General features: G+C 43.2%; 1 protein-coding gene across 1 annotated transcript; it reads left to right on the top strand.

Moving 5' to 3' along the window:
- Positions 1-992: 992 nt before the first annotated feature.
- On the top strand, positions 993-14,828 carry LOC106586512 (coiled-coil domain-containing protein 138). Its single transcript, XM_014173899.1, has 13 exons — positions 993-1,166; positions 1,512-1,678; positions 1,782-1,882; positions 2,056-2,339; positions 2,449-2,568; positions 5,573-5,650; positions 5,750-5,860; positions 6,125-6,280; positions 6,432-6,551; positions 7,121-7,307; positions 8,376-8,549; positions 12,893-13,031; positions 14,241-14,828. Exons 1-13 carry the CDS (start codon positions 1,089-1,091, stop codon positions 14,365-14,367), a joined length of 1,842 nt encoding a protein of 613 aa, XP_014029374.1. The 5' UTR covers positions 993-1,088; the 3' UTR covers positions 14,368-14,828.
- Positions 14,829-15,030: the final 202 nt, after the last annotated feature.

Here is a 15,030-nt window from a genome sequence, read left to right as displayed (position 1 = left end):
ACTTATTCTCCAAACAATATTTGTTGTGATCATTGTTTTTGTTGATGCTACAAAAGTAGTGATTAAAGTTATTATGATACTCAATCAGTGTTGTTAATAAGCTATATATTCCACTTCTACAGTGCAACTTTTGTCTTATATGCCATATGGGTACTTTATATTCTGTGTCTTAATACAGAGATCTCTATAGCTGATTAAAGAGAACTGAGAAAGTTGCTCCACCATTGTCCTCCACCCATAGCACAGATCTCTGATCCAGAGGCACAGCAGGCTAATGAGTGTGTCATTAAGACAGGAGGTGCTAGAATACAGATTTTTTTACTCCCACTCATAAACTTCGAATAGTGTATGTATGCTTTTCTTACTGTAAGTACAGAGGGCAATGTTTGTGAGGCAAATGTAAGGAGATTTGTTTTTGAAATAAACAACACAATGACAAGGTTTCAAAATGTTAATTTGATACAGTGTGTTCTCATGAAAAGAATACAATGCCAGAAAGAGGGGAGTCATGGTGTTATGGAAGAGTTCCATCAGATGATGCCTCCCCAACAGAACGTGCCTCCACTCTGATGGTTCTGTTACCTCAGACTATGATTCCCTCCACACCCAGATGGTATTTACGTATCTATATCAGTCTAAAGATGAGTTATGTTATGATTCATACAGTATGAATCATATCTCACCTTGAACCTACATGCATTTAAATACCATCTGGGTGAGGAACTAATACAATTTTACATCATTCTCAGGAATAGCTGGTCTTAACAGTATCTTAATAATGTATGCATGTGAGTGTATTATTTTACAGAATGTGGAACAGGTTCTTGAACAGGTTGATAGATTCATCCCAGCACTGAGCACAGAAGGCTACAACAGCAGTGACGGTCCCTCACACTGTAAGCAGGACAATGTCAGAGGAGGTATGTGTATATGTATGTATTGTGTAATGGCGCCGCCCTCAGGATGACGGCAGATTTGCAGGTTTTTCATTTCCGGTTTATGAAAAATGCACGTAATTCAAACTGACAACAAGTTGACTGTGCTTTTGGAGTTTGTTGAAAAACAATAGATCTGTGTGAAACCTCAAGATGAACAACGAATCGTCAGAGAGCGAGTTGGACGTTACGGTTGAGAGGCTGAAAATGAAATATCTGGAAAGAAAACGGGTTAGTAACGTGTATATAGCTAACAAGCAAACTAGCTAAATATTTAGCTAGCTTACAGTAACTAGTTAGCCAGGTAGATAACCTTAGCTAGCACGTTTGATTGTTCCCTTGGTAACGACCCCGAGTGTTCCAGATCTCTAACTTTGTTTTCTAGCTAGCTGGATCACTCGGAGTCGTTACCAAGAGACCAAGCAAACCAGCTAACTCTAGCTAGTTAACGTTATCGACTTAGTTAGCTAGCTAAATAGTTAGCTAACGTTAGTTGGCTTGTTATTACTAGTACTAGGTTGTGCACGTACGTTGCAGTGACTGAACATGCTATAGCTCACTATTGCCTTTTGACAGGTCTCTACAGAGCAGAAAGCACCTGCGCTGAGTGGAAGACACTACCATGGTGGGCAGCAGAGAGTTGTGAAGTCCCCCAGGTCTAGACGCACCACCACCAGAGAGATGAGAGGTTACAACAGAGCTTTACAGGAGCTGTTCCAGGCTGTCACCAACCCTCCAGACAGGTCAGTCTTTCTCCAGGCATTTCTTTCAGACCAACACCTTGTGTTATAATTGATGGGGCCAAGCTACCATATGCCACTGATGTGTAACTGTCTGCTTACCCAGGTTGTACAGTGACTGTAGTCGGGGTGACAGTGAGGAGGACCTGAGTGAGAACTATACTTTCAGCCCTCTCCTGGACACACAGATCCACTACACAGAGACAGGTGTGTTTGGGGTCTTCTTATATTCAGCATGTCTCAACAGATGTAGCTAGATAATGCATTGTTTTTATGTTGAGAATAAAGGTATTATATTCATATTAATAATCATACCAATACTGCTTTCTTCAAACTGAAAACACTTGACAAAAAAAACAGTGTGAGTTTTTCTGTTTCAGATGTGACCCTGCCCTCCAGCCTGGCCCGTACCCTGGGCTCCCGAGAGACTGAGTCCACCGTAGACCTGGCCAGAGAAGAGGAGATGAGGGGGGAGAAAGGGGGGAGAGGGGTGAGGCAGCAGCAGTCCTCCCCTGTCCTCTCCCCCTCCTGCCCCTCAGTGATGGGACAGGTCTACCAGGAGATGCTGCACATCTACCAACAACTACAGGCAGAACGTTTGAGCCAGCAGCAGTGGTCGGCCCAGCTCCAGGACAGAGAGAACAGACTGCTACAGCAAGAGGAGGTAAACACACATCTTCAGCAATCCCTCAAGGATGAATATGATCTCTTCTTCACAGGTTTTTTTAAAGTGCATTGTGTGAGCGGTTCTGAAAATGTGTGTATTCCGTCAGAGCCACAGTGAGGAGGTGAGTCAGCTACAGGAGCAGCTGAGCGAGAGAACCAGGGAGAACAAGAGGTTAAAGTCCAGCTTCAACTCCATCAAGGAACTCAACGACAACATGAAGAAACAGGCAAGCATCTGCTTCAGCTGGCTGCTTTTTACCTAAGATCATGTGTCATTCGGAAAGTTTTCAGACCCCTTGACTCTTACCACATTTTGTTACATTGCAGCCTTATTCTTATTGATTAAATAGTTTTTTCCCCCTCATCAATCTACACACAATACCCCATAATAACAAAGCAAAAACAGGATTTTAGAAATTTTTGCAAATGTATAAAAAAATTAGGTTCAAGTCTGTGCTCTGGCTGGGCCTCTCAAGGACATTCAGAGACTTGTCCCGAAGCCACTCCTGCATTGAACACGATCGAACATCTCTGGAGAAACCTGAAAATAGCGGTGCAGCGATGGTTCCCATCCAACCTGACAGAGAAGAATGGGAGAAACTCCCCAAATACAGGTGTGCCAAGCTTGTAGCGTCATACCCAAGAAGACTCAATGATGTAATCACTGCCAAAGGTGCTTCTAGAAAGTACTGAGTAAAGGGTCTGAATACTAATGTAAATGTAATTTTTATGTATTTTTCTAAAAACCTTTTTTTGCTTTGTCATTATGGGGTATTGTGTGTAGATTGATGAGGAAAATAAACAGGCTGTAACGTAACAAAATGTGGAAAAAGTCAAGGGGTCTGAATACTTTCCGAAGGCACTGTATATGTATGTATATTTATATAAATCCACATAACTTTCCTCCCTCATGATGCCATCTATTTTGTGAAGTGCACCAGTCCCTCCTGCTGCAAAGCACCCCCACAACATGATGCTGCTACCCCCGTGCTTCACGGTTGGGATGGTGTTCTTCGGCATGCAAGCCTCCCCCTTTTTCCTCCAAACATAATGATGGTCATTATGGCCAAACAGTTCTAATTGTGTTTCATCAGACCAGAGGACATTTCTCCAAAAAGTACGATCTTTGTCCCCATGTGCAGTTGCAAACCGTAGTCTGGCTTTTTTATGGCTGCTTTGGAGCAGTGGCTTCTTCCTTGCTGAACGGGCTTTCAGGTTATGTCAATATAGGACTCGTTTTACTGTGGCTATAGATACTTTTGTACCGGTTTCCTCCAGCATCTTCACAAGGTCCTTTGCTGTTGTTCTGGGATTGATTTGCACTTTTCGCACCAAAGTACATTCACGTTCATCTCTAGGAGACAGAATGCGTCTCCTTCCTGAGCGGTATGACGGCTGCGTGGTCCCATGGTGTTTATACTTGCGTACTGTTGTTTGTACAGATGAATGTGGTATCTTCAGGAATTTGGAAATTGCTCCCAAGGATGAACCAGACTCGTGGAGGTCTACAATTTATTTTCTGAGGTCTTGGCTGATTTCTGTTGATTTTCCCATGATGTCAAGCAAAGAGGCACTGAGTTTGAAGGTAGGCCTTGAAATACATCCACAGGTACACCTCCAATTGACTCAAATTATGTCAATTAGCCTATCAGAAGCTTCTAAAGCCATGACATAATTTTCTGGAATTTTCCAAGCTGTTTAAAGGCACAGTCAACTTAGTGTATGTAAACTTCTGACCCACTGGAATTGTGATACAGTGAATTATAAGTGAAATAATCTGTCTGTAAACAATTGTTGTAAACATTACTTGTATCATGCAGAAAGTAGATGTCCTAACCCACTTGCCAAAACTATAGTTTGTTAAGAAGAAATTTGTGGAGTGGTTGAAAAACAAATTTTAATGACTCCAACCTAAGTGTATGTAAACTTATTTATATATATATATATATATATATACTCCAGTATAGATGTGGCCTTTGGTTATTGTCCTGCTGAAAGGTGAATTCGTCTCCCAGTGTCTGGTAGAAAGCAGACTGAACCAGGTTTTCTGCTAGGATTTTGCCTGTGCTTAGTTCCATTCAGTACATTTTTTTTATCCTGAAAAACTCCACAGTCCTTAACGATTACAAGCATACCCATAACATGATGCAGCCACCGCTATGCTTGAAAATATGGAGAGTGATACTCCGTAATGTGTTGTATTGGATTTGCCCCAAACATAACCCTTTGTATTCAGGACAGAAGTTAATTGCTGTGCCGCACTTTTTTCAGTAATAATTTAGTGCCTTGTTGCAAACAGGATGCATGTTTTGGAATTTTTTTATTCTGTACAGGCTTCCTTTTTTTCACTCTGTCATTTAGGTTAGTATTGTGGAGTAACTACAATGTTGTTAATCCATCCTCAGTTCTTTTCTATCACAGCCATTAAACTATTTAACTGTTTTAAAAGTCACCATTGGCCTCATGGTGAAATCCCTGAGCGGTTTCCTTCCTCTTCGCCAAGTGAGTTAGGAAGGATGCCTGCATCTTCGACTAGGTGTATTGATACACCATCCAAAGTGTAATTAATAACTTCACCATGCTTTTTTTACCCATCTACCAATAGGTGCCCTTCTTTGCGAGGCATTGGAAAACCTCCCTGGTCTTTGTGGTTGAATCTGTGTTTGAAGTTCACTGCTCGAACTGAGGGACCTTACATATAATTGTATGTGTGGGGTACAGAGATGAGGTAGTGATTCAACAATCATGTTGCTCCCGAGTGGCGCAGCGGTCTAAGGCGCTGCATCTCAGTGCTAGAGGCGTCGCTACAGACCCTGGTTCGATCCTGGACCGTGTCACAACCGGTCGTGATTTGGCGCACAATTGGCCTAGCATTGTCCTTTTTTGGCCGGCATAGGCTGACATTGTCAATAAGAATTTGTTCTTAACTGACTTGCCTAGTTAAATAAATAAAAAAAACACTTATTGCACACAGAGTGAGTCCATGCCACTTATGTGGCTTGTTAAGCAAATATTTACTACTGGACTCATTTAGACTTGCCATAACAAAGAGGTTGAATACTTATTGACTCAAGATGTTGTGAATACTTTCTGAAGGCACTGTATGACTCTCAACTGACCACAGGAGGGCGCTGGTTCTGATTGATCACTTAGTTACAACGTTGTGTAGTGAGTTGCTCTGAATAAAAGTGTTTACTAACTGTTTGTGTTGTATGATTGTATTGTGTTCAGCTGAATGAGCTGAGTGAGCAGAACAAGCGTCTGGAGAACCAGTTCAGGAAGGTCCAGGCTCGGCTAGAGAACCTTCAGGTAGGAAGACACACAACAAGCAAAATAGACCTGTGTTATTCAGACCCTCAACTCCTATTCATACTGTCTGTTATTATTCATGTGATTTTCTCTCTCTAGAGGAAGTATGAATTCTCCATGGCACAGAAAGGGAGAGAGAACGTTTGTCAGAAGGCTATTGAGTCCAAACCTTCTAAACCCGAGAAAAAAGCCACCTCCAAGCTAGCCAAGGTGTGTATGGTATATGTAATTTCTGCTGGGAACGGTGGGTACTGACTACTAGTGTTTTTACTGTGTTAACTGTGGTTATAACTAATGCAGCCCTAACCCCACACATACTCCCTGATGAAGACTCATAGAATGGTACCGTAATTATTCCAATCAACAGTGGTGGTGGTTGCTTCCAATTTCTTGTCAATGAGGTTGTTTGGAAAACCCACCATTTAGTATGGCCAGATTCTAACCATACTGGTTACTGGTTGTCTCATTCTGCAGGGTAGTGTAAGTCCCGCCCCTCTCAGGCTGCTGGCTTTGCTATTGGACTGGATTCTAGACGGACAGATGTTTCCTCCAGTAGCAGGAGACAGCAGAACAGCCCAAGGTCAGCAGCAACTGTCACCAGTGGTCTCTCTCCACAACAGGTGCTCTAAGGTGGGAGGACTGGACTCGTCCAGGGGGTTGTTTTGGCTTATTACGCTATGTGTTTATCTTGTTATGATGTCCCAGGCTTTGTGTTGATCCTGTGTTTTGTATTTTATATTGTGTTGTTTATATTGTGTTGTTGTTGACCTCCTGTCTCTAGGTTTTGCCTCTGTTGGTTGAGCAGCTGCAGCAGTCCTCTGCATCACCAGACCCCTCTGGTACCCTGACCCTGATCAAGTTTATATATTGGAGCCTGTGTGAGATAGACAACAGCACACAGGTAATACACAACACCACACAACAACACTACACAACACAAACTGAGAATGCATTCTCTTCCCAGCTGTGAGAAGAAAGTAGAATTTTGTTTTCATGCTGCAAACATTATGTTATTGAATCCCTTGTGTCAGACTGTGTCCTGTGCTGGCCTGGCCAGTATGTGGTTAATTAGTGTGGGGTACATTAGAAGTTATCAGGTTTTATTATCAGGTTTTATTAGTCGTATGTAGAACATGCTGTGTGTGTGTCTGGAGAACAGACATCGCACTGACAGAGAGAGGCTCAGACCCAACTGGATAGAATCTCTGTCTGGTTCTCAATGAAAACTCCCAGCCCAGCGAGTCACCAACAAGCATAGATGCCATCCCGGATCCAACGCGTCTCAGAAGTGAACCGCGGGGAGTGTGTTTGTTTGTCTGGCAGTGTCAGGGCAACTGTTTGATGTTTAAACTGGAATCTCATGCTGTAGTATTACAGCAACATGTTGAAGGTGAACCACAAGGTCAGAAACATTATCACAACGCTGGACTCCCACTGACTAACTGAGTACGTGTGTGTGTCTGTGTGTAGCCGGTGGCTCTGTCGTCCACTTTGCGGCGTCTGGGGGAGGAGGTGTCCCGGGTTCCGGCCCAGCAGCAGGACCCCAACGGCCCTCTGAAGACCAGGGGCCCTCCTCTACCTCCCTCTCTGTACAGGAGTCTCTGTCCCCACACTCGTCTCCTCTCCTCCCTCATCATCCTCAGGACCGTCACCCAGGGTAAAACACTGCTACACTACATAAACACACAATGTCTAATGTGAACACTTATCCAATAATTCTATATTCTTCCTAAATCCAAGGGAAATTCTTTGATATGTCTGCCATTTATTTTTTGGTGTAGTTATGTGAAGTCCCCTGCAGAGGGCAGTGTGGTTTTCCATTGGGTATGAATACAGGTTTATAATTGTCTCTTTCTAGTGAGTGTGTAACTCATACAGTAGTACTGTGCTCTATAGAGAGACATGCAGCTATCAGTCAATCATCCAACCAATCAAATGTTATTTGTTTTGTGCTTTTCACAAATACATTTGTAAGCAAGTTCTTAACAGCAACCCAGGCCTAAACCCCCAAAGGTCAAGCTTTCTGCCAGGTTGGCTCAGCTCTGTCTCTGGATGGACATGAAACTGGTTTGTTCATATAGGAAGAATATTTCTTTAATAGGTACCATGTCAGACTGAGGTATCAGGCTCCAAAAAGCTTTCAACCGTCTACAGAAAAACATCTGAACTAATAAAAACCTGTCTGCAGACAGACAGACAGACAGACGGTGTTAGAATGAGACACTTAGCTGTTCATGCTGTGGGTCTGGGTCGTGTAAAGAAAACAAAGCTTTCTGGAAACTCAGCGCCTTAATGGGTTTGGACCAGAGAGAGAGGGAGGCAGGCAGGCTTTGGGTCAGGGGGGTTCTGGTGTACCCCTCCAGCCCCCTGGCTAGGCCAGTTACAGACTACAGTGCTGTGTATCTGGAGATCATCAGTGACACAGGCCCCATAAAGATGTCTTCTCAGTAACCAGGATGTCTCTCCTAGCCACTCTCACTTTGTCTGCTTATACTGGGTTGTTCATTATCCACTACTCCTGTCTGTACGGCTCTGACTAGGGGAGAGAGGAGCAAGCAGACATGCAGGGCAGAACAGCAGTTTGTCAGTGTGATTTATCCCTGGGGCTTTAGACAGACCTGTTCACTGATCTCCCATGTCTAGGTGAGCCTCCAGCTGGGATGGGATAACTGTTGGTAGCAGTGTCCAGGTTGTCTGTGTGACCTAACTCCTCTTTTCCCTCCAGCTGACATCCTAGCCCAGGTGTTGGACTCCCTCCACAGTGACCTGGTGTGTGTGGATGTCCGGGGGCTGTTTCTTCAGTATGGGGGAGTGTCTGTCCTCCTAGCCCTGCTCCGAGGAGGGAAGGGGGGGCTGCAGACTCCCGTAGACATCCTACTGCAGCTCAGCGCAGAGTCACGTAAGTATAGATACACTACTTCTCTCACTATTAATCAAAGGTAACCTGTGTGTGGTGTGAAATGCATATCCCACTCCCCCTGAGACACCCTCGGAGAGTGGGGTCACAGCCATTGACGCCGACCCTGGTTAAGTGCCTTGCTCAAGGGCAGATCGAGAGATTTCACCTGCTCTGCTCGGGGATTCGAGCTAACAACCCTTTGGTTACTGACCCAACGCTCTAACCACTAAGATACCTGCCACCCTCAGCCAGTGCAGCTCAAAGACCCATGAGTATGGAGACTTCCCACCACAATATACTCTCTCCATAACAGTACAGTATGCTCCTACTATGTGCTTTATGTTTGACTAATTTGTGTCATTGGCTGATAGTGAACAAAGTGTGTGTGTGTGTGTGTGTGTGTGTGTGTGTGTGTGTGTGTGTGTGTGTGTGTGTGTGTGTGTGTGTGTGTGTGTGTGTGTGTGTGTGTGTGTGTGTGTGTGTGTGTGTGTGTGTGTGAGAGAGACCCTGAGCAGAGCTAAGCCCTTGGTCCTCTAAAGTCTAGTGTGGCAGGTGGAGATCTCAGCAGCCCACTATGATTTATGGGAGAGAGGGAGAGCAGGTGATTAGAGTGGTTTACAGGGGAGTAATGAGGTGAGTGTGAGTGAGGCCATGACGGAGATTTGGGGTTCACACCTGAAGGTCACCACTGAACCGCCTGGGTCACCGCCTGACACACACCTCCCCTGTCTTGTACTACTGCAGGCTTGCTCAATGTCTGCCTGTAATGCAGCCTCCTCGACCCCTGTACAGTACGGTATGGCTGGGTTCCTTCATGCAGTTCACACCAGAAGGTCAACTCAATTTCCCCTCTGTAGCTGCCCTGTTAAGGCGCCTGCATACTAGGTTCGGGTTGGTCCTAGCAGAACTTGGCTAGGCAAAGTGAACGTCTGTGCCTCGCATACTCCCTTAAGACTTTCGCTTAAATAATCCGAAAAAAGTGGTAAGTAAAAATGTTTGCATGAAAACAAGTTGTCTCTCGTTGAATGACAACAAACACTTCATTGAAGAACCCCTACAGTTGCCTCAAGAAAACATTTTGTGACACAAACAGTCGAAGACAAAACTAACAAAAACGTCACAAAATGTCGTATGTGCTCAAACTGTTTTGGATGGGAAGCATGCGGACGCCTTAATACAGTACGCCTGCATAGTGTCTGTCACACACACACACACACACACACACACACACACACACACACACACACACACACACAGAGGTCTGGTTCACACCTGCAGGTCACCCTCTCCCCAGTGTGTCCTGTCCTAGTGTCTGTGCCCAAGGCAAAGCCCCCATATAACTCTCTCAGGCTATATTACAGTAATCCAGTCCATGTGTCCTATAGAGACAGGGGGAGAACCAGGGGGGACCATAAAGAGAACCCCCTCCCCCCTAAATCAGCCAGGACACGGACTATTCTACCACTGACCCATAGTGTTTGAAGTTTCTCTCCCCGTCCACCATACAGTAAGGCTGAAAGAGCCAGAAGAGAGGAGAGGCGTGGGACTAGATGGAGGTGTCTAGCTCTCTGCTACTGTAACAGGGATGGACTTCCTGGGTCTCTGCAAGGCTGCTAAAGTACAGTAGCTACAGTAACACCATGAGGCTGTCTCTAAAGCAGATGGAGGTGTCTAGCTCTCTGCTACTGTAACAGGGATGGACTTCCTGGGTCTCTGCAAGTCTGCTAAAGTACAGTAGCTACAGTAACACCATGAGGCTGTCTCTAAAGCAGATTGCTTTTTCACGCACAATTACCCCCCAAATTACTCTACTCTTTTATTCCCTATTGAACCTATCACAGGGAAAATAAATGTTTGAATTGAATCCCCCAGGTCATTTTTGTACGTGTTTTTTTGCGCGAGTATGTGTTCTGAGTCAACTGAACTAGTAAAATTGAAAATGTGTTGATTGTAAAAATAGAAATGTGTAGGAATTTTGGGGCAGTTCTCTGATGGTTATGAGAAGTACTGTGTCATGTTGGATCAATGACTGTCACATTCTACAGTCATGGCCAAAAGTTTTGAGAATGACACAAATATACATTTTCACAAAGTCTGCTGCCTCAGTTTGTATGATGGCTATTTGCATATACTCCAGAATGTTATTAAGAGTGATCAGATGAATTGCAAAATCCCTATTTGCCATGCAAATGAACTGAATCCCCAAAAAACATTTCCAAAAACATGTCAGTGATTCTCTCGTTAACACAGGTGTGAGTGTTGACGAGGACAAGGCTGGAGATCACTCTGTCATGCTGATTGAGTTCGAATAACAGACTGGAAGCTTCAAAAGGAGGGTGTTGCTTGGAATCGTTGTTCTTCCTCTGTCAACCATGGTTACCTGCACGGAAACACGTGCCGTCATCATTGCTTTGCACCAAAAGGGCTTCACAGGCAAGGATATTGCTGCCAGTAAGATTGCACCTAAATCAACCATTTATTGGATCATCAAGAACTTCAAGGAGAGCGGTTCAATTGTTGTGAAGGCTTCAGGGCGCCCAAGAAAGTCCAGCAAGCACCAGGACGTCTCCTAAAATTGATTCAGCTGCGGGATCGGGGCACCACCAGTACAGAGCTTGCTCAGGAATGGCAGCAGGCAGGTGTGAGTGCATCTGCACGCACAGTGAGGCGAAGACTTTTGGAGGATAGCCTGGTGTCAAGAAGGGCAGCAAAGAAGCCACTTCTCTCCAGGAAAAACGTCAGGGAGAGACTGATATTCTGCAAAAGGTACAGGGATTGGACTGCTGAGGACTGAGGTAAAGTCATTTTCTCTGATGAATCCCGTTTCCGATTGTTTGTGGCATCCGGAATAAAGCTTGTCCGAAGAAGACAAGGTGAGCGCTACCATCAGTCCTGTGTCATGCCAACAGTACAACATCCTGAGACCATTCATGTGTGGGGTTGCTTCTCAGCCAAGGGAGTGGGCTCACTCACAATTTTGCCTAAGAACACAGCCATGAATAAAGAATGGTACCAACACATCCTCCGAGAGCAACTTCTCCCAACCATCCAGGAACAGTTTGGTGACGAATAATGCCTTTTCCAGCATGATGGAGAACCTTGCCATAAGGCAAAAGTGATAACTATGTGGCTCGGGGAACAAAACATAGATATTTTGGGTCCATGGCCAGGAAACTCCCCAGACCTTAATCCCATTGAGAACTTGTGGTCAATCCTCAAGAGGCGGGTGGACAAACAAAAACCCACAAATTCTGACAAACTCCAAGCATTGATTATGCAAGAATGGGCTGCCATCAGTCAGGATGTGGCCCAGAAGTTAATTGACAGCATGCCAGGGCAGATTGCAGAGGTCTTGAAAAAGAAGGGTCAACACTGCAAATATTGACTCTTTGCATCAACTTCATGTAATTGTCAATAAAAGCCTCTGACACTTATGAAATGCTTGTAATTATACTTCAGTATTCCATAGTAACATCTGACAAAAATATCTGAAGACACTGAAGCAGCAAACTTTGTGGAAATTAATATTTGTGTCATTCTCAAAACTTTTGGCCACGACTGTACACTTAATGTTGTGATTGTAGTCTGTCCAGACTTTTACCATACTGCCAGACTGGCTCTGATTTGACTTATCTGAGAGACACATGCTGAGATCTATGCCTCCCTGTAAGACAGAGTTAACACTGACAATATGGACTCTGCTTGATCTGAAATCATGTAGATTTACTCTCGTTGGCTGGGTGGAATTGATTAGCTTCTGTTTCTTACGACTGGAACACTTCAGCTGGGTTCCTGATCCATTCTGCTCGCAGCAGAGGCTGGTTATACCCGATGATCAGGGATGACCCATCATAGGCCCGATGATGGGATGACTGAGCAGGTTAACAGGTGTACACAGGACTGTGTAGGGTTCTTCAGTGGAACTGTCTGTCTGCCTGTGTGTAACAGTGCCTGTTAACTATCATCAATCATTTGAATAGCCACGCTAGCTTCACCCTCTTGTGGGTGCTAGCAAGCATGCTAGATAGTGCTATGCATCAATAGCCAATCCAGTAGAGGCTGGAAGCTATAGTGAGCTTCGATTGGTCAATCGTGCCGCGATATCAGAGTATTTGCATAAAGTTCAGCTTTCCCCAACTTAGGTCCTGCCCTGTTCACCCTCTCTCGCCCATGCTCGCATCGCCCACCGGTCCCCCGCCTACGTCACTCCCTCCATATAAAATAAATGGCTTCCGTTGTTTCATCACCCACATCATCTTCAGTTAACAGTTACCGTAAGGTTCTTCAGAGCAACTGTCTGTCCGTCCATCTGTATACCTATCTAAGTGTTTCCCTCTCTGCAGGGTATCTGTCTGAGTTCCTGTCTGCTTGCAGCACTGAAGAGTTCTTCCGTACAGCAGCTCTCCTTGTGAAGAACCCCAGACTAGAACTTCCTCTTCTGGAGAAACTCTCCATCATCCTACAGAAACTCTCCAAGATCAGGTGAGACAAACTGATCGGTTGTGATGAATATTGTCAGGCTGTAGATGAGAGGTGACCCACAGCACCTTCCAGCAGAACCCTCTATTTATCCCTGTATAGGACCAAATAATATCTAGTAATATAGGACCTAGTAATATAGGACCAAAGAATATCTAGTAATATAGGACCAAAGAATATCTAGTAATATAGGACCTAGTAATATAGGACCAAAGAATAACTAGTAATATAGGACCAAAGACTATCTAGTAATATAGGACCTAGTAATATAGGACCAAAGAATATCTAGTAATATAGGACCAAAGAATATCTAATAATATAGGACCAAAGAATATCTAGTAATATAGGACCTAGTAATATAGGACCAAAGAATATCTAGTAATATAGGACCAAAGAATATCTAATAATATAGGACCAAAGAATATCTAGTAATATAGGACCTAGTAATATAGGACCAAAGAATATCTATTAATATAAGACCTAGTAATATAGGACCAAAGAATATCTAGTAATATAGGACCAAAGAATATCTAATAATATAGGACCAAAGAATATCTAGTAATATAGGACCTAGTAATATAGGACCAAAGAATATCTAATAATATAGGACCAAAGAATATCTAGTAATATAGGACCTAGTAATATAGGACCAAAGAATATGTAGTAATATAGGACCAAAGAATATGTAGTAATATAGGACCAAAGAATATCTAGTAATATAGGACCTAGTAATATAGGACCAAAGAATGTCTAGTAATATAGGACCTAGTAATATAGGACCAAAGAATATCTAGTAATATAGGACCAAGTAATATAGGACCAAAGAATATCTAGTAATATAGGACCAAAGAATATCTAGTAATATAGGACCTAGTAATATAGGACCAAAGAATATCTAGTAATATAGGACCTAGTAATATAGGACCAAAGAATATCTAGTAATATAGGACCTAGTAATATAGGACCGAAGAATATCTAGTAATATAGGACCTAGTAATATAGGACCAAAGAATGTCTAGTAATATAGGACCTAGTAATATAGGACCAAAGAATATCTAGTAATATAGGACCTAGTAATATAGGACCAAAGAATATCTAGTAATATAGGACCGATTATTACAAGATCCGGTGCATTTGTAACACGTGTGGTGCTAGGTATACTATCATTCATAGACCCAGTGTAACATACCCTCTGTTTTCTGGTTTTCACAGGAAGAACAGGCAGCTGTTTGAGCGCTGCTCTCTTCATCTGCTGCTGCAGGAGATGCACAGAACAAGTGACCCTACACTCACCTTCTTGTCCTTGAACCTTAGCTCTATACTACTCAATCTGAAATAACACACACTCACATGTATAACCTTATTGTGGTGGTGATTCTTTATTTTTGTCAAGTTTTGTAATATGTTTTTATATGATCTCAACCTATATAGTGTACATTGTTTTGAAGATGTTTACCATCTGCTATGAAATGAGCATCATGTTGGGAGAGGCTATAGTGTTTGTCTCATGCATTCTGAGGTAAAGATGATTTCACTAGGAAGCTTTTAAAAGCAATAAACTATGGGAAACAGTGTTTGATTTCTCTGTCATATAGTTATGAAATACATTAATTTATGTCATATGTTTTCTATAAACCTGTTTGTTTGTTTGTTTGTTATGGACTAAAGCTGGAAGTTTTTAACGAGTCCAGAATGGTTCTGTTTGGTGAGGAGAATATCACACTGACACATTTCTGATCTCTCCTCTGTAAAGAGCCCTGTTAGTCAGTATGTTGAATAAAAAATTGAATTTAAACTTTGCTGGTTCGTCAGGGTGTTGGTCCCTGTTCACCTTGGAATTTCAGTTTGACTATTATTATACAGACTTTTCTAAAATGTTGGTCTGCTGCTTAGTTTCTTCATCACCTCACAAAATAAAAGTCCTGCATAAGTGTGTGGTGTTGGCAAGCAAGCGCTGCAGAACAGTCTTATGTGGGTGCATGAACCAGTTACTTTAGTAAGG

Source organism: Salmo salar, chromosome ssa25 (genome assembly GCF_905237065.1).
Source record: "Salmo salar chromosome ssa25, Ssal_v3.1, whole genome shotgun sequence".
NCBI lineage: Eukaryota > Metazoa > Chordata > Actinopteri > Salmoniformes > Salmonidae > Salmo > Salmo salar.
This window is presented reverse-complemented; position numbering and strand designations above follow the sequence as displayed.

Excerpts from the sequence above, each read along its gene's own strand:
- LOC106586512 (XM_014173899.1), top strand. The coding sequence starts at position 1,089 with ATGAACAACGAATCGTCAGAGAGCGAGTTGGACGTTACGGTTGAGAGG. Across the intron at positions 1,679-1,781 it reads GTCACCAACCCTCCAGACAG|GTTGTACAGTGACTGTAGTC; the intron begins GTCAGTCTTTCT and ends CTGCTTACCCAG. Across the intron at positions 13,032-14,240 it reads CAGAAACTCTCCAAGATCAG|GAAGAACAGGCAGCTGTTTG; the intron begins GTGAGACAAACT and ends TGGTTTTCACAG.